Source organism: Stylophora pistillata, chromosome 2, assembly GCF_964205215.1.
Source record: "Stylophora pistillata chromosome 2, jaStyPist1.2, whole genome shotgun sequence".
Taxonomy (NCBI): Eukaryota; Metazoa; Cnidaria; class Anthozoa; order Scleractinia; family Pocilloporidae; genus Stylophora; species Stylophora pistillata.
Window position 1 is genome coordinate 45742276 of NC_142520.1, and position 23098 is coordinate 45765373.

General features: G+C 38.5%; 1 protein-coding gene, 1 long non-coding RNA gene and 1 pseudogene across 2 annotated transcripts; 1 reads left to right on the forward strand and 2 right to left on the reverse strand.

Moving 5' to 3' along the window:
• Positions 1 to 485: 485 nt before the first annotated feature.
• LOC148739834 (uncharacterized) lies at positions 486 to 10193 on the forward strand. The gene is made up of 9 exons (XM_088749579.1): positions 486 to 569; positions 812 to 884; positions 4559 to 4603; positions 4888 to 4944; positions 5137 to 5184; positions 5416 to 5472; positions 6083 to 6124; positions 6586 to 6637; positions 7711 to 10193. The coding sequence occupies exons 1-8, from the start codon at positions 486 to 488 to the stop codon at positions 6615 to 6617; spliced, it is 438 nt and encodes a 145-aa protein (XP_088605705.1). The 3' UTR covers positions 6618 to 6637; positions 7711 to 10193.
• Positions 10194 to 10608: 415 nt separating this feature from the next.
• LOC148739835 (uncharacterized) lies at positions 10609 to 12197 on the reverse strand. The gene is made up of 3 exons (XR_015997330.1): positions 11827 to 12197; positions 11558 to 11611; positions 10609 to 10916 (listed from the first exon to the last, which is right to left on the reverse strand). It is a non-coding gene; the product is annotated as an uncharacterized LOC148739835 (long non-coding RNA).
• Positions 12198 to 21413: 9216 nt separating this feature from the next.
• Positions 21414 to 23056, reverse strand: LOC148739836 (uncharacterized; annotated as a pseudogene).
• Between the last annotated feature and the right edge of the window lie 42 nt (positions 23057 to 23098).

Here is a 23098-nt window from a genome sequence, read left to right on the forward strand (position 1 = left end):
TATGGCGGGTTTCAATGAGCATAATACCTTCATAATATCAGAAACTTTCAATATAAGGTAGTTCTAGAAAAACGAGCAGCAGCTTGACATGTAGTCATTTTTGTTTGCTGTTTTGATGAAATTAACGTTACAGGGGCTCATATTCCGAGGGGAATAATTTGATTAGCCCCACGCCTGCATGCTGCGCCTGGCTAGAAGTTGACAGACATTTTGTTGACATTTGATCACCTTTTTTGTTCCTTCGATCGTTGTAATTGTTCTTTCCCCTCCTTCCCACCCCGGTCATGGCTACGCACTCATCCAGTATCAGCAGTAACAGAGACAATATCAGTTGCGTTAATCAATGTCCCTTCGTCAAAGATTCAAAAAGTTGATAAAATTTGCAGCTGACTGTTTCAATGCTCGCGAAAACTCACGTTATGTTCCTGTTACTCAATCCCTCCAACAAATGCAAGTAGTCAGATTTAAATGATTGGATTAAAGCAATGAATTTTAAACCTAATTGCACAGGTCAAGAAGGAAGAAGTAAGGCTGAACCTGAAAAGTGGACTGAGGAAGGTAAAAAAAATGTACTGATTTTTAGGAATTGTACATTTGTCCGATTTGTGTTGCATTTATTTTCGCCTACAGTGAAAGATTTTCATGATCTCAATTACTAACTCGGCCAGTTTGTAAGTTTTCTGGTTTGATAGCGGTCAGCGAGCCGGGTTATTTATTAAAACCCTGGTAACTAGTTGACGACATATGTGGTAGCCTACGCAGTGACAGTGACAGCAGCTCTCAATGAGATCCTATATAACTTTATTAACAGTTTTGCTTTCACACAGCTGGTAAAGGTGAGGAGCAGGTGGAGAGAGGAGAGATTCCAGGGCCTAGTGACAAAGGTAAAGGAGAGAGTGTTTTTTTTTGTAAATCACTCAAGGCATTGTATCAGTTCTCGAAGAGTTTGTTTTTTTTTACCTTGGTAATCACTGGGCATAATACCTGAGAATTGGTTCAAGATTAACGACTTTTTAAAAGCTTGAGTAAAACAAAATCAACGACTAAGTATGTACTAATGTCATTTCTATCAAATAAACTAGACGCTCGAGGAGCGTTCACTCGGGCTTTTTTTTTATAGCCATGGCGTTCACACCACACACGAGTACAAGTATAACATAGCTTGTAAATTCGTTTATAACAGAGCTAGCAGAGTCGCGCAATCAAACTCATTATACGAGCGCGTGCTCAAAATCCCGATAGTGCACGCTGATAGCGTGAGCAAATCCCTTTGCCAGAAATTTTTTTTTGCTCGAGCAGCCATTGTTAACGCGGGGAAAAATAATATATTTCGCGACAATAATGGATACAAACAGAGACTCGGCCCACAAGTCCCAAAGGGAAGACAATTTTCCCACCCTTTGAATTTTGTATTTAAACTGCAGTAAAATTAAACTCGAGCTTTCAACAGAAATTTTGAAATAAAACCAATTCCTATTTTGCCTAATATTTCGTTTACCGCGAACAATCACTTCTGATATTGTTTTCCGTTTTTCGCGTCGGATTTAGTGCACAATTCCACCGGCTATGTTATAAAACAATTGGTTCATGCTTTTAGCTGTGCACTATCGAGTTATGGAGCACGTGGGAAGTTTAGAGAGCACTCAAGAAGCTAAATTTCCCTCTTGCTCCATAACTCGATAGTGCACGTTAAAGCATGAACCAATTGTTAAGCAATCAAATTCAGTTGCGTGAGCGTGCTTCAGTTTCCCATTGTACACGCTGGTGACGCCTGCAAACAAATGCCTCGCGAGTGACTTCAGCATTTTTCATTAAAAAACGGTGAAAAATTCCGCATAAAAGTTAAACTAGACATGGCAACAAGCGAACAAGCCGATGAAAATCTGCCTACTTTTTTTTGGGAATGGAATTTTTAACTCCCGAGAAAGAACCCAGAGAAAGAGTAAACAAAACAATCAACGGTTTCATCTCGTTTCGCAACTCTAACTTCATTTCCACGCATGAATACACCTGTCAGTTTTTGACCAATCTAAGACGTGTCATTGAAGCATAGCGTAATACCTTTCCGAAAGTAGTAGAGGGAATTTCTGCCCTTTATGCCTAAACTACAGCGTTGAATATGTTATAAAACAATTGGTTTATGTGTCGGCTGTGCGTTCATCGAGACGTGAGGCACTTGGGAAGTTTGGAGAGCATTCAAGAAGCTAGAGTTGCTCTCGGCTGCGACTCGTACAACTCTCAGGCATCTTTCGTGCTCTCCAAACTTCCCCCGTGCTTTAATTCTTGATGAACGCACGCTAACGCATGAACCAATTGTTTATAGTGATTATGTACGAGATACCAAATCGTACCTTACAAGTATTGAACCCAATAAAAACCAGTGATAGAAACAGGATATTTAACGGAAGAGCTAAGGTTATATATTTAACCTTACTATTTAAGTTGCTTCTGACAGTATCGTTTGTTGGCGCCACCTTCGAAGTTGTGTTCACGAACAGTCTTGATTTTTTCAGCAAGTGAGGCGTTCGTCTCAGCATCATAGTTTGTTGTTAAATCGGCCGTCACAGTATTGCCAGTATTTTCGTAGTTTGAACGCACATATGGTTCATTTCTTATCTCGTGAGAACTAGTGTGAACTTTCCACATTTGGCTAGCCTTCAAGCAATGAAGTTCGTGGACCGGCCCATTCCGAAAACACTGGACATCATTTAGCGTGGGCCTTCCACGACCGGCGTGTGCGTTTGCATGTGGGATGAGCTTATAAGACAGAAATATTTGCAAATCGGTCTTCAAAAAACACAGCATTCTGTAAATTGCGTTGTTTACATAGAGCGGGCTCACGATAACACAAATGGTTCGTACTCTCATCCCCAATTTCCGCGGTTTACGCAAGGACTGCCTGGGATCATGAGCCCCCTTTGGCGACCAAAACGGCTTGCATTTTCAGACTCGGGCTTTCCTGCGGAAGCCCGAGTAATAATTTTCTTAAGAAGTTAAAGAAGAAAAGAAGGTAGTATTTGAACACATGTGACAGTAAAAGTTTACACACTGATGGAAGGTTCTGAAGCTTTTAATCAAATTTAGATAACTGGATTAATGCAATCTATTGTAAATCTAATAATTTGGATATATCAACAAAGTTGAAATGGTAAATTGGCCACCGTAATGATTACAAAAGCTGACGTTTCGAGCGTTAGCCCTTCGTCGGAGCGAATAGAGGAATTGTGGGTTGTGTGTGCTTTTAAAGGCAGAAAATGGAGCTACGTTATTGGTGGGAGCATGGCAACGAGAGAAACATGAATAAATTAGTGGAATGAAAGGCGTTCGTTGATCCCTGTGGGATTTAGACTGCCGGTTTGAAAGATGAGCTTTTGTTCAAGATTTTTACGGCTTTCCGTGCCACCTAAGTGCAAGGAAAGACCGCAGATTGCCATATGTTGCTTAGAATGATCAGGTAAATTAAAATGTCTAGCAACTGGTTTCGATGTGTCCTTGTAATTCCTTTCCACGTCTCGAAGGTGTTCTCGGAATCGGTCACCTAGTCTTCTGCCTGTTTCGCCGATGTATATCTTTTTGCAATAAGTGCAAGTTATGCAATAGATTACATTGGCGGAGGTGCACGTGAAGTGATCGGTGATCTTAATAGATCGTTTAGGTCCCGATATTTTATCAGTGTTGTAAATGAAAGGACGCGTTTTGCATCGTGCACGAGCGCATTTAAAAGTGCCTGGTTGCTCATTAGTCTGAAAAGAACTTCTGACCAAAAAATTGCCTATCTTTTCGCAGCCTCCGCTCATTTCATTCAAACGCGACAAAAACATAGGCAATTTTTGGTCAGAAGTTCTTTTCAGACTAATGAGCAACCAGGCACTTTTAAATGCGCTAGTGCACGATACAAAACGCGTCCTTTCATTCACAACACTGATAAAATATCGGGACCTAAACGATCCATTAAGATCACCGATCACTTCACGTGCACCTCCGCCAATGTAATCTATTGCATAACTTGCACTTATTGCAAAAAGATATACATCGGCGAAAGAGGCAGAAGACTAGGTGACCGATTCCGAGAACAACTTCGAGACGTGGAAAGGAATGACAAGGACACATCGAAACCAGTTGCTAGACATTTTAATTTACCTGATCATTCTAAGCAACATATGGCAATCTGCGGTATTTCCTTGCACTTAGGTGGCACGGAAAGCCGTAAAAATCTTGAACAAAAGCTCATCTTTCAAACAGGCAGTCTAAACCCCACAGGGATCAACGAACGCTTTTCATTCCACTAATTTATTCATGTTTCTCTCGTTGCCATGCTCCCACCAATAACGTAGCTCCATTTTCTGCCTTTAAAAGCACACACAACCCACAATTCCTCTATTAGCTCCGACGAAGGGCTAACGCTCGAAACGTTAGCTTCTGTAATCATTACGGTGGCCAATTTACCATTTCAACTTTGTTGATATATCCAAATTATTTCGTTACTCCCACCGACGCAACCCAAACAGTTTCTTTCGAAACTATCAGCCTTTATTCTATTGTAAATCTATTTGTGCAGGTCAAGAAGAGGAACGTAAGTCTAAGCCCAAGGAGCCAACTAAAGGTATAAAGAATGAATTGGTTTTCAGGAACTTTACACTGTCCAACAGATGTTGTTTTTAATCCCGCGTACAGGGCAAGCTGTTTGTTAACTTAACAACTAGCTGGGTGAAATTTCTGGCTCGATAGCAGACAGTGGGCCGGATTTATCTCAAGGCTCCTGTATCTATATGAAGGCATTTGTGTTAGCCTACGCAGTGACGGTGACTGTAATTCTCAATGAGATCTCATTCGTAACCTTAAAGGCATCAATATTTTATTCTAATGAACAACTTCGTTTTCACGTAGCTGGAGAATCGGAGAAGCAGATGGAGAGTGAAGAGATTCCAGTGTCTAGTGACCAAGGTAAGAGAGAGAGAGAGTGGTTCTTGATTAGTCCTTAGGAGGTTAAGGCGCCATTTTAGCATTCTCAAATATTCAGGTTTTGTGCTGTCCCTTGTGATCGACCCACAATTCTCGCTCACTATGCAATATTACAAGTATTCAAATGCACATACTTCAATAAGTACAACTTCTTTTTCAATCGTACTTCTGCAGGTCAAGAAGGAGAAAGTAAGCCTGAACGCAAAAAGCCAACTGAGGAAGGTAAAGACAATTATTTGCATTTTAGAAACGACACATCTGGTTACGTTGTTTAACATGTGCTATGAACTTGACAGGTAACTGGGTCATTTTGCTGGCTTATTAGCAGGCCATGGGCCGGGTTTACCGTGCAGACCGCTTTATTCATTTACATTTATTTGTCAGCCTACGGAAGAACAATGTCTGTAATTATGCAAATACTGCATTGTAATTAATAACTTTGCTTTCACACAGCTGCTGAATCTGAGGAGCAAATAGCAAGTGAAGAGATCCCAGTGCCCAGTGATAAAGGTAAAGGTGATTGTGGTTTTGATTAGTTATTCAAGATAATAAGGCATTTTGTTAGTTCTTGAAGCATCTTTTATAACCTGGTAATAACTGGATATTAAATTCTAGTGGAAAAATTGGTTAAAGTCTAATGCAACGATGACTCCGAAGCTTTATTAACTTTCCCGAAAATAATATCCAAGAAGACCCTGGCAGATAGATCGTTTAGTTGTGCCGCCCCTAGACTTTGGAATCTGCTTCCTACCGCAACAAGATCTATTTCCAGTTTAGATATTTTTAAAATTAGACTTAAAACTTTTTTATTTAATAGGGCGTTTAATTAGTTACTATAGTTGTTATGATTAAATTGCATTATTGATGAATTATTTTATTTATTTATTTATTTATGGAATTTTAGAAATGTAATTTTGAACTTCTATTTATTTTTGATTTAATATTTATTGTATGGCGCAGTTGAATATTTTTATAGAAACTGCGCGGTATAAATTTAAATTTAATAATAATAATAATAATAATAATAATAATAGTAATATTTTAAGACGCTTAATAGAGACAATATTGAGCGATTAAGTACTAAAGTACTGTTTTTAATACATCATTTCTGAATTTGAAGAGGAAAATGCGTTTGAGCCTGACATGGACCTCGCAGAGGAAGGTAACTTTCGTTCTAAATTAGCCAACAGATATGACGTATAATCACTCCACCACTTTGCTTCTAGAAGGTTTGAAGTATTCGGTCTAAACGTCATTATCCACATCAGAAGTGACCAGATCAGTTGAGAGATAAAAGAGTATTTTTATACTTCGTTGTGATGAAGGTTCAAAACCTATCTTAAAATACTGACATGTATAATGTGGAGCTGTCTCACTTTTTGTAACATTTTTTTAGCGAGACAGGTATTTGCTCAAATACAGAAAACGTAGCTACCTTGCTGTACATCCCTTGAATAGAAATAGCAGCTATAATTAATGTTGTGTACCTCAAGTTTCAAAACATTCGTCTACACAGACCAACAAGAATTGTGTTTGCAGTAGCCAATTCATAATCTCTTGTAACAACAGATTCATAGAATTGTAATGAATTTCTATTTCTGTCTCTTTTGGTATTCCATCCAGGAGAAAAAGAAGTGTTTGATACCAGGCTCTAGTTCTCTGCTCTCGAACCAAGGTAAATGAAACGTTTGCTTTAATCGGTGACCGAAAAGGTGCCTAAAAACAAATCCCTTAAAATTAAAGAAGTTGGGTTTTGTTTGTTACATATATCTTATGAAACATATGGTATTTTATATTTGAGATGTAGGGTGAAATCTACGATACGATACAGTGTATATGCATGTGTAGTTCATGATCACTTAAACCTTCAGTACTTTGAGCCCGATCTATGGGATATAATCTAAATCAAAACTGAATTTTTTTATGCCAGTCACACAACGTGTTCCGATCCATCAAGCTCTGATCCATTACCCGAAAAATAGACGAGGTCAGAACTCTTCTTCGGCAGTTTAACCGGGTTTATTGAAAATAAACGTTTAAGGTGAAACGAGAAAGCGTCTTCACCGGACCACCTACAAAATTACTGTTTTCTATTTTTTGACAGCATGCCTCCTTCTATCCCACAATGCTTAACCAAACAATAACGCAACGAGTTACGCATGACAGAACACAACGTAACTCTAAATTTTTAACCCCGTGCTAACTCAAACCAATTTCAAACTCGAGATCTCACTGCAACTGCAGTGATTGGAGCTATGTTCGGAGATAGGAAGTCTTCATTCAAAGTCACCGGCAAAGCTATTGCAGGCATCCTACTCATTGTTGATGTGTGATTTGAAAAGGTGTGACAAAAAACTGCTGGGTGGCTAATGGGCTACACCGAGGAGTGTTCTCGTTCCGTGTGGTTATAATTTTATACCTGCCTGCGGTCCTTAATTTACTAAACAGCTTACTGATTGACAGTCTGGTCAACTGACCAGCTGGGTAGCTGGCCAGTACGCTGCGAGATTAAATTGACTAGCTAAACTGTAGCTGAATGACAGATGGGCTGACTATCTGCCTGGCTGTCTGGCAGACTGTCCATCTGACCAATGGGTATGGTTACAGACTAACTGATTTGTATTATTGCTGCCTTAATCAAGGTGCCGATTACACCTGACTAACGACTGACTATCGGGTCGGTAAATCGAGTACCCAACGGATCGATGAATGAATTTGTATTGAGCGAGCTTTTTCCCTTTGCCTCAGACATTTAACATTACCAGTACTATGGACACTGCGAGGGCTACAGAAAAATTAGAAGATTCAAGGAAAAGGAAAAAATAACTCTTGAGTAGGAGTCTATATGTATTGTCTGTGGTAATATCTTAGTCAGAAAAATATGATTTTAATTTCGTTTTCTTTAATCGGTTTGATGTTTACATTAGTTAATAAGCTTCTTCTCTGAACTCTTCATCACTCGGTTACATAGGTAGGATACCTGAGTAGACATGTAGCGGCAGGCCATATTCGTTTCGTTTTGTTATGGATGTAACATGTAACATGTATGTCTACCTGATATTCTAAGTCTGTTACTTTTAGCATGTTTCTGTAGACCATAGTTCTTAGAAGACATTCCAACCTGATGGATAAAGGGGAAACACAACGATATCACGGGTGCAGCCAGGCTAAAGTCCTGTACGGTTGGGCCTACAATTTTACTATCGCCTCTTTGACTCTTAAAATAGAACTCTCGCAAATTTTAAAACAAAAATTGAACGTTCTCGTGGTGGTGGCCCACGACAAGACGAAAAGCTGGTTACGCTCCTGATATAATAGGACATTTTAGTCTGTATGCTGAACTACCTATTTACGTTATTCCTTATTATCAATAATAATATAGCTTGGTAAATGTTTTGGTTAAAAATGCTCCACCGTTTTAAAACTAATGTTTAGCTCATTACAATGGTAGTTTTTTAGCTTGTTCGGAGCTTGTTCTTAGTTTCAAAGGAATTCGATGTCCTGAATAAATTCCTTCCCCGCTGTTATCTCAGTTTTTCCCAAGATTGCGATTTGATAATAGGACATACATCATAGCTGACCGAAGCAAATGTTTAATTAACGCTTAAATTAGGTTTCGAAAGTTCAGTTTCAATGGTATCTCTAGTTTAGAAAACAGACAAGCAAATATTGAACAAACACCTAGAATTTAATTGGGGGAAATCCGTTAAATCAATTATCAGAAATTTTAGCGCCAGTATAACAATGATCTAAAAGCTCATTTTAAGAATTGTTTTTGACTCGTAATAATAATAATAATAATAATAATAAAAATAATAACAGTAATAGTTTAATATTTGTAGTGCCCAAAATCCATTTACCTTTGATCAAATGTGCAAATGCGACTCGTTTGAGAGAATCACTCGCCCTATAATTGCTTTTCATTCGAACGGAAAAGGAAAAAGCATCTATGACAGGAACAACTCAGACACATGTACGGATCAAGACTATCTCAGAATTTTACTTCTCTCTTTTCCGAGTTTTTCTGCTTGATACCAAATTTAGATCAACACATCTGATATTGAAAAGAACAAAAAGGGCTAATGATGCGATCACAATAGTAGAACATCTACACGCTTTAGTAAGAATTATCAGAGATTTATCAGTAAAACAAAGATTTAGATAGCTCATATCTAGAATTTTGTTTAACTCGTTTAAGAGTAATTCGCTCTCAGATTGCGTTTTAATCGTTGAGAAAGATGAATCATCTAACATTTGACAAGAAAGACTTAGACAAGTGTACCGGTCAAAACATCATTCACTAGATTTTTGGTAGCAGCCTGGTAATCTAAATAGTTAATTACTTACAGATCACGTGTCAAACTGTTTCATTTCACAAGTATCTTTAGCTGAAAATTACAAACTAAGGTAAAAATGCAGAAAAATTGAAAAACTTACTGGTAAAGACGTTATTATGAAAGATTTGGTAGATATAAAATGATCTAAGTAGCTAATTTCTTGAATTTTTGTAACTCTCATGAGAACATTAGTAGTTAAAGGTAGGGTGACGTCATTTCCGCAATGTTTCGACGTTTCTCATAAGCGCAGATCATATGTAAAAAAAAAAAAATTAGAAAGATGTTTGGGTAACGAGTAACAACAGCAATTTGAATAGTTCATTCCCACAACTGGCATGAGAGAGTTTTACGCCATTTAAATTAAATTAAACTAAATGAATAAAACCGATGAAAGTATACAAAAAAAACAGGAGAAGTACAGGAAAATATAACAGGTAAGACGTCGGTTGTAACAGATTTTTTTATAGAATATAAATGATCTAAATAGCTTATTTCTAGAATTTTTATAACTCGTTTGGGAACATTAAAATCATTGGGAGTTGCAGTGGCGTCTGTCACTTTTTTAACATAATTCGTCATTATTATTTATATTAACCATAACACACAAAAAAAAGAAAAAAGGTCTTTGGATACCACAAAAATAGGTATTTGGTAGCGTTTTGAAGTCTAATTTTGTAGTTCATTTTTACATTTTTTAACTCATATTGAGGATACTAGTTCATTGTACTATGTGGTATTCAAACTGTTTGAAAGCTTTGTTCAAACGTGTTCATCAAACATGACTAGTTTACTGTAAGAACATCTTTGAAGCAAAAGTGGCATTTAGAGGGAAATGACACTGAGTTAAGTTTTACTGTAAAACGAAACCTTCAATAAAACATCTCAAAGACCTTACACATGAGTCCGTTCATGGTTTACCCTTTCGGAAGTTTCGCAGTCTCGCTTCAATTTCATCCACAGTATGGATTATGTGTAACAATGGCCTGTCTGAAGTGAACTGATACAAAAATAATTTCTCTATCTCTTTTCCTAAGCAAGCCTTAATCGCAATGGGTGAGGGGATAAGTAAATGGCCTTGAATTACTCATAATGTCGAACATTCGTTTTAATAAATTATTCAGTTTGAATGTTTCTTAATTCGAAGAAAGACGTCACCTCTCTTCTCCGAGCCCAACAACCGCTATGCCTCTAAAGAGGACAAAAGAAAAGCCATGAAAAGGTTATTTCACAAATTTAATTCCTTCGCAACACAGCTACATCAATCTATTTTGTTATAATGAAAAATTCCAAAAAAATTTAAAGGCGCAAAAGTTTATTTGTTTGAAAATGGATACTACAGCAGCTAACCTTTTTGGTACACATAGTTACAAGTGCAACATTCATTTAAGAACATATTCGGATATAAATTCTCTTCAAATTCTCAGTTATTTTCTGTATAAATTGGTGGGGTGAGCTAAGCTTTGAACTCCACCTCAAGACAGAGGTTTTATCACTTTAGTTTGTACTTTTGGCATGACTGTAGAATAGCATGGTATGAGTTTGGTTCTTTAGCGCGTATTGTCGACTAGGACGCCTTTGCGCTTTTACGAGCATCTCTGATTTTAATTTGATATTTATCTGTAATAAAAATCATAATGATAGATAAAAAAAGGATCGAAGTGCGTGAATAAAGAGGGTCAGTTTCTAAAGAAACTGTGCTGCTGCGTCGGTGGGGATATTACAACATAATTTGGTTTTATCAGCTGAGTTCATTTTATAAATTGACCACCATGGAGGGTGTTTGAAGCTGACGTTTCGAGCGTTAGTCCCTCGTTAGAGCGAATGGTGGAATTGTGAGTTGTGTATTTTCTATACAGAAAAATGGAACTACGCTATTGGGGCAACTGTGCTGTCTTTGAGAAATTTACTCAGGCTCATTAACACCCAACTGCACTCGAAATCGTGTCATTACCTATACTTGTTGGTTACTTGGGAGAAATACCCTATTATTCCCTAGCCGATGTTCGAAAACCAGAGTTTGCGCTCTTTCTTTTCAGGGGGGAACCAAAAAGAATACCCACGTGTAGCCGTAGCCGTACTCTTCCCGCCCCGTGGAGAAACGAAAGGGAGGGTACGGTTACACGTAGGTTTGGGGAAGGGTGGAAATCATTATTCGCCAACATGGTAATGAGGAAAAAAAGAATGACAAGATAAAAATAAGAGAGAATAACTCACTTATGGCTTCATTTGTTTACTGGATTACAACCAGAAATGTTTACCTGGGCTCCCTGTGCCAGTCGGATACCAGTCCTGATTCCACTTTGAATTTGACCCTATAAGTAAAAAAGAAAAAAAAAGAAATCTTCATATTTACTGCTAAATGAAAACGTTTCCGATCCATATAGGTAAGAAATGACAAGGCTGGGTACAAAAAATAAGGCAGTTAGTAGTGAAACATCACGTGGTGCAGATTGCAGAGAACTGTATGGAGAATCCACCTGCTGATGTTAGGGCATAAAAGGCAAAGCCGGTAGTGATTCTGACTTACCATGTGCATGACTCCCTGAAGTCCAACTACCTCTACAAGACCGTCACAGTGACAAGCTGAGGCATAACCCTGCAAACAGAGTCAGCAATTCTCAATTAAGAGTCGAAGAGGAATCCGGGATCGCATCTGTTTTGATTAACTTTGCTTTGTGATTGGTCCAAATATGTCAAGTCACCATCTGAACTAGTCAGGAACAAAACCAAAACCACCGTGTTTTGGTCATTTGCAACATTCGTACTCACAAATGATGGCGTTCTCGTTGGCTACATGTACTTGCAATTTTGTCTTTTCTGGTTGGCCCTTGTGATTACTTCTGTGTTGATCATGTTTACTGTAGGTGTTCTCAAACGATATATCGGTCGGTATATCGGGCGAGACTCGGTCGAGACTCGATTGATATATCGGCCGAGATGTATGTCGGCCGATATAGCGATTGACTGGACTGCGTGTTTTCAAAGACCTCACTTGCCTGGGACAAGATGTCAAGATTTGTTCATAAGCTTTCTGGTGCTATGAAAAAGGACAGAATGCTAAATTCAAGTCGTATTACATAGATCTTCTTTGTCTGGTCCCCATGCATCCGTACCTGCTCCCCAACTAGTCGGACAAAAAAAATTATAAAAAATTAAAGGGAAAACTAAATACAAATGAAAATAAAATCCCTCACGCGTATAGAAGCGATACTCGCACCTGAACTCCTACCAATGAAAAATCAGACAAGAAAACTTTAAAGTTCAACTTTAACTAGATTCGAACCCATGCCTCCCAGCCAGATACAGTCTGGGTGCTACACCCGACTGGGCTGCAAAGTCACATGACAGGCGCGAGACAATTAGGCCATTTTCGATTTATTAAAATTCTTCGAGGTATAAAACTAAAGAAATTGATTATTCATCCCTCAACCTCGATGTTGTTCCTTTGTTTTGTTCCCCCAATCCTGGCAGCCAAGTTTGAATTTTGATATATCGAAAATGGCCTCTTTTTGTACGTTCTTCGTTCCCGTAAAGGAATCAGATTTTAATGAAATGAAATACATCATGTTGACCTAAATTAGTACTATTTTGACTTCAGGATGAAAACTGAGCATCTTAAAATTACGCTTTGAAACCGATTTTAATCTGTTTTCTTAATCCACTCAATTGGAATTTCACCACTGCAACACTGATTCGAATTCTTTTGACTGACTTTAACTTCCAGCTTTCACTAACCTGCCTATGTTAAGAATAACAGTTCCTTCTAGTTTTGGTAAGCCCATTTTTTTGCCATCAATCTGTAGCGAAACAGAAAATAACAAATGAAGATGCTGAGAAACGAGAGAAAGATAGATCACTGGAACCGTAAGGAGTACAACAGGCGAAAAAGTACCAAGGAATACTCCAAAAAGCATCTCATTCGGGCGTTAAATTTTAAAGACAAACGTCTTAACTATTTGGCGTTCAATCACTCAGTGTTGAATACAACTGACAAACGATGATGATTTTAGGACAACACTCAATATTAAATGAGTTAGGTTTGTAAACAAGACAGACACCTTCCCAGTGTAGGAGCTTTTAACGCTTTCGCAAAGTGAGGCTACTGTAACTATTGCTATTCCACTTGATTGTGATGCTAATTCATCGTAGATTAACATCCTCCCCCTTCCCCTTTCGCGGGATTTTTTCGGGTTTATTCGACCGTTCGCTGTGGGTAAAGAGACGCTTTCTAAGAACACCGAATTCATCCCATGAAGGCAACCATGTAAGCTATTTCAATATCTTCGTTCTACAGATTAATCACCTCTATTTCGACTTCGTGAGTAAATGTCCGCGAGTAGCCTCTGACCATTTGCTGTATCCCTGCTTTAAAGTAAACTCCTTTGTTATGAAGCCTGAAAAAAGAAAAATCACAGAATCGACGAACTCTTACTTACAATAAATCATAAAACGCAAGGTCAAAGTTTTCTAACCTATCCACTTTCAAAAGCGCTTACGATGGAAGTTAAAATCTATGGGACGTTTGACTGCTCCGTGTCCGTTAATAACCTATGGAGGGTGGGAACGGGGAGGTAGTCTGTAAGACATCTAAAATGATAAATAGAGTCGGGCAAGCACATTCCCACAGACGAATTCGAAATACAGACGACAAAGAGAACAACTCACAAGAATATGAAACATTTGTTATCAATTGGAAGTGCCATCCAATAGCCTTAGCAATCAACACTGTTCCTTAAATCGAGCGGATGTAAAACTACTGTAACAAGTAGATTTACTTTTTTTGCATCCTCACCTGCTATGGAATTTATCAGGTGCTTCCTCTCTCTGAAGATGAAAATCTTCATTATTACTGTGGCAGCTGCATTATTACTGTGGCAGCTCTCGGCCATGTTCATTTTTAGTTTCAAAACGGGTTTTTTCAAGTGGCAGCCCTCGGCCATGCGAAAATTGATTTCACTTTGTGATTGAAAGTGAATGTAAATTTTGTTATGGCCGAGCGCTTCCACTAATATTGGTTTTCATTCTTCTTTTAAAACGTATTTCATTTCAGTTTACCTACATTTTACACTTTTAATTCACTTTCACTTGCACTTTGAATTTGATTTAAAATTGATTTTATATTTCAATTCAATTGTATTTCCATTTTACTTTAACTTAAAAGTAAAGTGGTTTTAGTTTTAGTTAAAGAATATTTTTAAATTTCATGTCATTTTAGTTTTAGATTTCATTTCATTTTACTTCGTGTTTTATATTAGTTTTGATTTATTTCTCAGTGAAACTAACATTTATTACACAAAATAAAAAATAAAAAATAAAAAAAAAAGAGTCTTTTTATTCTTGGGTTTCAGGTGACGTCACAAGCTTTGCTGAAGTTAGTATCCGCCATGTTGGTGTCCCTCGTGTGTCAAATTTATGCATAATTAGTCGATTTCTATAGTGAAGCCCTCTCTCTTATCGCCGTATTATTTCGCCAACTACATGAATATCCAGAAAGAAAAAAGCGACAAAAGTATCTGGCATTCATCTTAAAATATCCCAGTGCTCTCTGAGAATGCCGAAAGCTTAGAGAGTTGGAAGGAAAGATGTTTACAAAAGATCTCGGTCATCGCGGTTGACCCTGCAAGCGTAACAGCCGAGAAGTTCAGTCCAAAATGCTTGCCTCTTGTGGAAGTGTCGGATTTGCTGAGTTACCTCGTTCTTGAGACCAGCTTCTACACCAAGAAGCAGTTCAAGGCGTTCAAGAGTCTAGAGGCGTTTAATCAAATGGTGTCGGTATTTGTAATCTCAGTTGTAGGCAAAGTAATCGCCGGCAAGTATGTCGTGAGAGCACGAGTTTGGCATTCACAGCATATGAATGATCCTTTTGTGAACATTTGGGTCATTTCCGAAAACAATGGGACTATTTTGTCAGCCCATTGCTTGGGATGCAAAGCTGGACTGGCTGAGTCATGCTCACATATCGCGAGTGTTTTATTTTATATAAGAGCAACTACTCGAATTAATAGCAAGCTCGCTGGGTGTCACGAAAACTCAGACACCGAAAACTCAGATCCCTCGAAGTGTTCTCCAAGCTTCCCAAGTGCTCCATAATTCGATAGTGCATAGCATAAAGCGTGAACCAATTGTTTTACAACATAACCGGTGGAATAATGCAACAAATCCCACGCGAAAGACGGACAACAATATCAAGAGTGATTCTTCAGTGAAGCGAATCGTGACGGCGCTGATGCCGAGTCTTTTTTCTCGTTGTTTTTCTCTTTCTGCCTCATTTAAGAACTCTAGCCCAAGGGTCGCAAAATTGTCTTCGTTTTGGGACTGGTGGGCCGAGTCTCTGTTTGTATCCATTATTATCGCGAAATATTTAAGAATTTTAACAGAGCGACAACAATGATCTGTGCGGCGAAGTACAAAAAAGTAAACAAATGTCCCTTTCGGCTCGTCAAAATCACGCCACATTTTAATACTTTGGTGTTGGAGCGAGCGCATTTGATCCAGTTAACTGTGAATGAAAAGCTCAAAATTAACGGGAAAAATGGAGGAAATCTAAGCAAAATGAAGTCTTGTGTCACTCTAAAATGTTTTAATGCTCAACCATCGGACGATTTTGCGAAACGTGCAACTTGCGGCCTTGTTTTTGCTGCTTCAGTTGGATCAAGACCCAAAACGTCAAAATACACGTGGCATTACCAGGAGTGATCATGAGTCGAGTTTATCTCTTGAATTTTCGAGGGGTCTGAGTTTTCGGGGTCTGAGGTCTGAGTTTTCGCGGTGTGAGTTTTCGTGACACCCCAAGCTTGCTTGCACTCAGGTAAAATGCTTATGGATTTTGCCGACATATGTCAATGAAGTGCCGTATGCGATGGCTAAAGACATCGATTTCTCATCGGCTAAGAAGCTCAAAGAAAAGCTCGACCAAAAAATCGAGGATCTACAACAGCCGCAAGCCTCGAACCATACAAAAACTTCTAGTTCCTCCCGTTCTTCCCTTTGATTTGTAATGATCTTAGGTATAGCGCATTAGATCATATATCCAATGAATTTTGCGCTATAGAAATAATAAAATTGTTAAATTATTATACGAAAAAATCCTTAGTCTTTATGCTTTCCACTTTTGCTCGAACAGCCAACAACAATACATAAAACCATCCCTTCTTTCTCACATGAACTCTTCGTTAGATACGGGTTGTTTACGCTCGAGGGACACCAATATGGCGGATAGTAACCGTTGCTAAGGTATTGGTCACGTGGGTGAAACCCAAGGATAGGATTACACAATTACTGGTGAACTAGTAGTTTCCATAGTGGTTCTTGCAAACAAATGAAACAAATGGTCTAAATTGAACATAACTTCATTAAGAACCCCAACCGGTCGGAGGCAAACCAGTTGGCTATTTACAAGCGTGGCCAAGGATCTGAACTCGAGGCTACCGTGAAACAAATCCAGTGATTAGGGTGGGACTCGAACCCGGGAGCGGCGGATTACGAGTCCGACACTCTAACCACTCAGCCACACAGCCTTCTCCCGAAGAAAAACGAAGAAAAAAATATGAGAATTTTTGTTGGCAGTTCTCGGCCACCATACAAATTCCTTTTCAGACGAACGGGAGAGAGAACACGCTATAAGCACTGATATTGATGAAATTGCTAACAGAGGTGGGTTGTACGCACGCGCAGGAACTGATTCTTTGCCAAATTCTTTGCCAAATCCAGCACCTTCAAAAATGGACCATGCTGCGGCTAAAAGAAAATACAAAACAGTTTTGTTCGGGGCTTAAACTAGATTTGAGCAATCGAAAGATTATAATTGGAAGCAAATGAGATAACAAAACAAATACAAAACAACTTATCAAAGTTTACCATTAAGAAAAAAAACTCTGTGCTGAATCGGTTTTTCGGGTAGCTCACACACATGGTTCAGATCTACTAGTAATCAAAGAAAGCGATCGTCATTTACATAGTTTTTCGTAATTTTTCATAGGTTCTTCCTTTTTCTTCGTCCCCGTTTTACAAGTATCAATAATATTTGGCAACTCTGACTAACCCTTAAGGTCGCACTAAACAAACGCCAATCATAGCCAACATTTCTTGGGAAACTTTTGAAAACTGAACACACGCTCGACGCCCATATTTCACATTAATTTATGATGAAACTTACATAAAAATAACAGCACCTTATGTAACGTTGAAATTGTCGGGTGAGTGAAAAAACTCACCCGAAAAATACGCGTGCTTTTACGCTCTTGGCAAAAGACTGTTGTCCAAGACGGTGATTCTGAGTTACATGCACACTGCAGGAAACACGAACATCACAATTATAATCTAAAAGGCTCAGCAGAAACTATCGATCGCGATCTGCCTGGGAAAACTGCTACATCTTGCTTTGTTTTGATTTCAGAATATGAAACTGTACATGGTCGCATCTTAGCTGTCAACATGGCACATCTCAGGAAGAAGAGAGAAACAGGGAGCATAGGAACTGAGTCAGGAGGAACCGTGTTTCACATAATCGAGGAAACCAACAATGGTATTTGCCAGGCCAAGAAGTTAATCTTTCCTATCTCTTCAAAGTTTAAATGTCACACATCCGCAGAAAGCTCGCAATATTGTTTTTTGCATTAACGAGAAACTAGCCAAGAACTTTTTTAAGTAACTCACACATTAGCTTTGGAACACGAGGAAGTTGGGGATTCCTTGACCTTTTTGTTATGGAGAAGATTCCATTACCTTTTCCAATTTTTTTTATAATGCAATTACCCCATGCACCATGGCTTACTTACTCTTTTATATCGCTTGTTTCAATCCATGTTTCTTTTAATTTCCGTTCGTGTGTTTGTTTTTCCACATATCACCTAGTAAGCCCGCAAATTGAATTCCAAACCAATATCATACATATACTTATTCGAAACAACTCAGTGTAAATTTTAATGAGTAACAAAAACACCTTTTTAAACCCCACCAGGAAAAATTTCTCAATTCTACCAAGGTGATATTCAGCTGGATCCCAAGTTGAAAGAATACATTCTAAATGGAGACAGGTCGAGAAATGCAGTAAGAGGTCGTAAAAGGCTGTGGACCAGTCGCATCATACCTTATCGGATCGCTTCGCACATGAGTATGTTTGCATTCAGGAAATGTAGCTAGGGGACCAGTTATTATTTATTAGGGAGGGAGGAGGGTTAGGTCGGAGGTTTTGGGGAAGGATATTATGGTTTCTCTCTCCTTTCTTTTTGAATAAGGCGAGAGTAGATATAAAAACCAGCTCTCATAGACCACTTTCATAAATGGCTACCGTATGAGATAATGTATTCTTTTGAATTTTGTACTGGAGAACGAGGCCAGTAGGGCTAATTTAAAGTTAAACAAAAGAATGTTAATCCCGCAGCCATTTATGAAAGTGGTCTATAACTGATCTTTCACAAGTGTTTGACACTTTTTCATTGCGTGAGAAAAAAAAAAAAAAAAAAAAAAAAAGAAGGAAAAAAAAACCAGCTTCCTTTCCCCTTTCAAACGAATTAGTCATCATCTAAACATATAAACGACGGACTGAACGGAACAACCTTAATTTTTTGTGCGAACGGTGATACTGACAAGTAGAACTTATTAGGGGGCCTAGGAAAACCTATTTGATTGGCGTGGAACCCTTCGTGTCGATCACGGAAGTTTACGTGACATTTCTGACGCAAATGCAGACTGACTGAGTTTGCTGACAAGATTGATGACGTTTCCAATCTGCTGCTAATTGGATGTGTATCAACGAGCTAATTGAAACAGTGTACTGATGCACGCATTTCCAATTTCTGATGTCGTGATACCGTTCCCACGAGATCGAATATTTACCCATTCCAGCTGGAAAAACCTTAAATATAAATTAATGCAAATGACAATGTACTTTTAATCTTTTTTTTTTATGCTTTGTTTTGTTTTTTAATGGATGTAACAAACAAATAAACGAACAAGAAGCAAAACAAAAACTGAAGCGAAACGTTCTCCAAGAAGGTGAACGGGTTTATTTATGGCGGCATCCGTGGTACCTTTGTTTTATAGGAAATGTTTTTGAAATCTAATCAGTAACCAAATATTAGCCTTTAAGAATTTCACCGCTTATCTTTTATTGTTTTGGTTTTTTTTTAGGTGATATAAGTTCTAACATCCGTCAGGTCAGTAACGAGTTTCACAGAACGACATGTTTACGATTTGTAAATTACATCAGTGGTTATCATAAAAACTACATTGAATTTAGCAATCCAGATGGGTAGGTAACGCATAACGCTCATTTTGAACGGCTTATACCAATTAGTTGACCACAATCATCGCATCATTAATTTCCAAAAATAGACTAACTCGATGAAAATCTTTTCCCAGGTTATCTTAAGATAATAATAATAATAATAATAATAATAATAATAATTTTATCAATTTCTATAGCACTTTTACCATGTAATGATCTAATGCGCTTTACAACAGTGTGCGGGGGACTTTTTTCAGACTGCCAGTGGCAGTTTACAATCAACAGAGGAGAAATTTTACAGGTGCCCCCTCCCCCCAATTCCTAGTAAACAGAGCAGACCACCTCACAGTAATCTTGTGATGTGGGTTCTTTAACGTCCCCTGCCTAACCGAATTAACTAATTGAAAGTTGCAAGAGACGGGATTGATTGATTGAACGATAAAAGGAACGTAGCTTGGGGGATCCTGAAGTATTCCTGACCCCTCCCCCTTCCCTCTTTCTGTTTTTGTTTTTTTTTTCTTTTAATCATGCGAACCGTATAATTTAGGTCGTGAAAAAACGCGCAGGTCCTAAAAATCTGTACACGACTTTCCCACTATGGAAAATCCTAACAAAGCCACTGCTCACTGAGAATAAAAAACTAATGAAACGTTTAACCCGAGAGTTCTTTTCATCAAGCGTAAAATCATCAGGTCTTTCTGTTTGTCTCTATTGTTTTCAATGAGGCCGGTGGCCACGAGTCTCAAACTTTTAGTAAGTGATGACTGGATGGTTGATCAGATGTTCGGGGATGCAAAGAAAAAAGTTTCATTGTTATCGTCTTTCTCTTTTATTTAGATGCTCATGCAAGGTGGGAAAGAGATACGCTTCTCGGCCGGATAAACAAGTCATCTCCCTCGCAAGGGGATGTGAGTTCGTGGGAACCATAATTCACGAGATAATGCATGCCACAGGTGAGATGTTTCCAGCGGCTTACACCGCATGGCTATTATGTGACGAATTTTATAAACCCATAATATAATTTTTTTAGCCCTTACTCCCCCTGCACACAGGACGAAATATAAAGAATCCGTAAACGGAAACGTGAAAGAAATTTATGAAACCGTTCCGGAAACACGACAGGTAACACGTGTTTCCGCTTCCGGTTTGGGGACGTCTACTCGTGTTTCCGTTGCTGCGGTAACAACGGAACCGTACCAGTTTTTTACATGTTTCCGTCAGGTTTCAGTTGAAGGAAACAAATGTTTCCGCATATGTAACTTCATGTTTGCATGTGCGGAAACACGAGGTAACGTTCCGGAATCAGGAATTTTTTATATTTCCGTCAGACCGAAACGTTCATGGAAATACAAGGTTACGTTTCGGAAACACGTTTTCCTCTTGTTTCCGTTGACGAAATAAGGAAGACTGTCGACGGAAATACGAGGTTAGTTGTTTCTGCTGACGTACTCAAACTTAGAGGGGACGGAAGTACGAGGTTTTGTTTCAGAAACACTTTTTTTTTCTTGTTTGAGCATGTGCAGTAGTGGTTTTTTCTCTCCCTTTTTCATTATTACAGGACAGGTTAATATGTTGTAATCGTGCGTTTTTCTCTAACCCATACCAGACTTTTAACGTTCGTTTGCGAATTGTGTGCTTCACTGTGCAAAATCAGACATATACAAGGGCTATATTTTTTTTTTACAGCCACAATCAATTTTCATTTTCCTTTTCTTCAGTCGATCGACCGGTGACGCACAATTGATTTTTGTTATTTAAAAAGTACATCATATCCGCTTGTCGTCCTCGTTATTTGAGCAAAATATGCCTACAACTCTTTTCTTAACAAATTAACATCAAAAAAATGTTGTAGCTAGTATATAGAAAATGTCAAATGTGCTGAAAAAAATGTCTCGACTTAGTCGCTGCGGACAGCCCTACACGGGCCGTTAGTTGGGTGAGGGCGTGATTATTCATCCTCAGTCCGGTTGACACGTGCACTTGTACGACGTTGCTTCTCATTTAGTGCGGCAAAATACGCCTCATCCAGCTTGACTTTGATGTTCCTCAGCTTGCCCCTCTCCCATGAAAGCTTTCTGACTTTTCGTGGTGTTGGGCCACCCCTTGGTTCTACTGCCTCTTCTTCTCAGCTTTCCTCTGACGACATATAATGTAATGCGTCTGGGGAAGACAGAATTTCTCGTGCCCTGTTCTTCTCTCCATCAGACAGCACTGTCGAGTTGTCCAGAGTAGACAGTCGTCGAGAAAGTTTCTAAAGGGAATAAAAGATCGAGACAAGTGAGAACCTTGTCGGAGCACTTTTGAGAAGTCAAATAATTGCTAAAATTGCCATAACTACCATTTCAGTGACACTAAAAGCTCGATTATGAGCTTGCTAAGATTGAAATAGACAGAACACACAAAAATCAGCCACGTAGCTCAAGCTTTAGAAGAAAACTATGTTGACATTGTAGCAGTTAAACATCAGCGGAGGCTGCTATTAAGCAACTGATTCAATACACGCGCAGAGTTGTTACCAAGAAAAAAATAATAACGGTATTAATCATATTTTCTCTTGTTGTAATGGATTTAAGTGACTTGTCCTAAAACATTAGAGACAAAGTAGTAAACGTTAACAATCTGGCCTTATATACCCTCTTTAAACGATTGCTTCGCTTGATTCGCCGTCGGTGCTTCTCAAAGCTGTTGTTTGCTTTCTTTGTTTTATCATCTCTTATGGATCTCCAATGCTGATGAACCGCAGCTAATTCAAAATAAATAGACTATGTTGGTTGACGAAGCATGCTCTCGACAGTAAATTAAATTTTATCAAAACCCAGGTGTGAGTTGCCAGCCAAAGCCAAACGGTGAGGCAGATAACAAAGACACAGGGTTTGGCAATTGATTAAATCATGCGAAAACCCAATTCAATAATCGTTTTATCATACAATGTACATTTTAAAACATTATCTACAAAAAAAGGGACTTCTATAAGTTTGCAAAAGTTTGAGAACATTACACTGGCGAGGGTCTTGTAAACTAAGCAGAACTTGCTCAGCATGCTGCCTATAATATCTGCTGTAGATATTGGGTTATCGTGTCAACTTCGTATGTTATTGTATATTGATTGAATGCTCTCGACCAATTAAATTTTTCATGGTAAGTCTAATATATAATAATATTTTCCTAATTAAAGTAATTTATTTTGATATTCTTAACATATTTCTCTATCAACAATTAATTGAGTAGGCAGCTACAGTTGTTTCATAATTAAAAATTCTACGTTAGAAAACATTTGAGGTTCTTCTTACGTAGCAAAGTGCCTTGTTCATCTTGCTGACGAACGTTCACAACAAATTATAGCGCGGCCATGTTCCAGTGCAATCTGCGAGTTCACTTCATCGAGAGTTGGTTCATTTGGCAATCCAATAAGCAGTGGATCTCCCATTATCTTTCCTAGTTTTTCAGTGAAGAGAACCATCACTTCTGGATGCGATAGAGAGTCAATCGTTTTCTCCAATTCTTCCAGGCGCCCTAAATCGTCCGCCATATTGACTTGAGATTCATTCCCAGGTTTTCTCGAGGTTCCAAT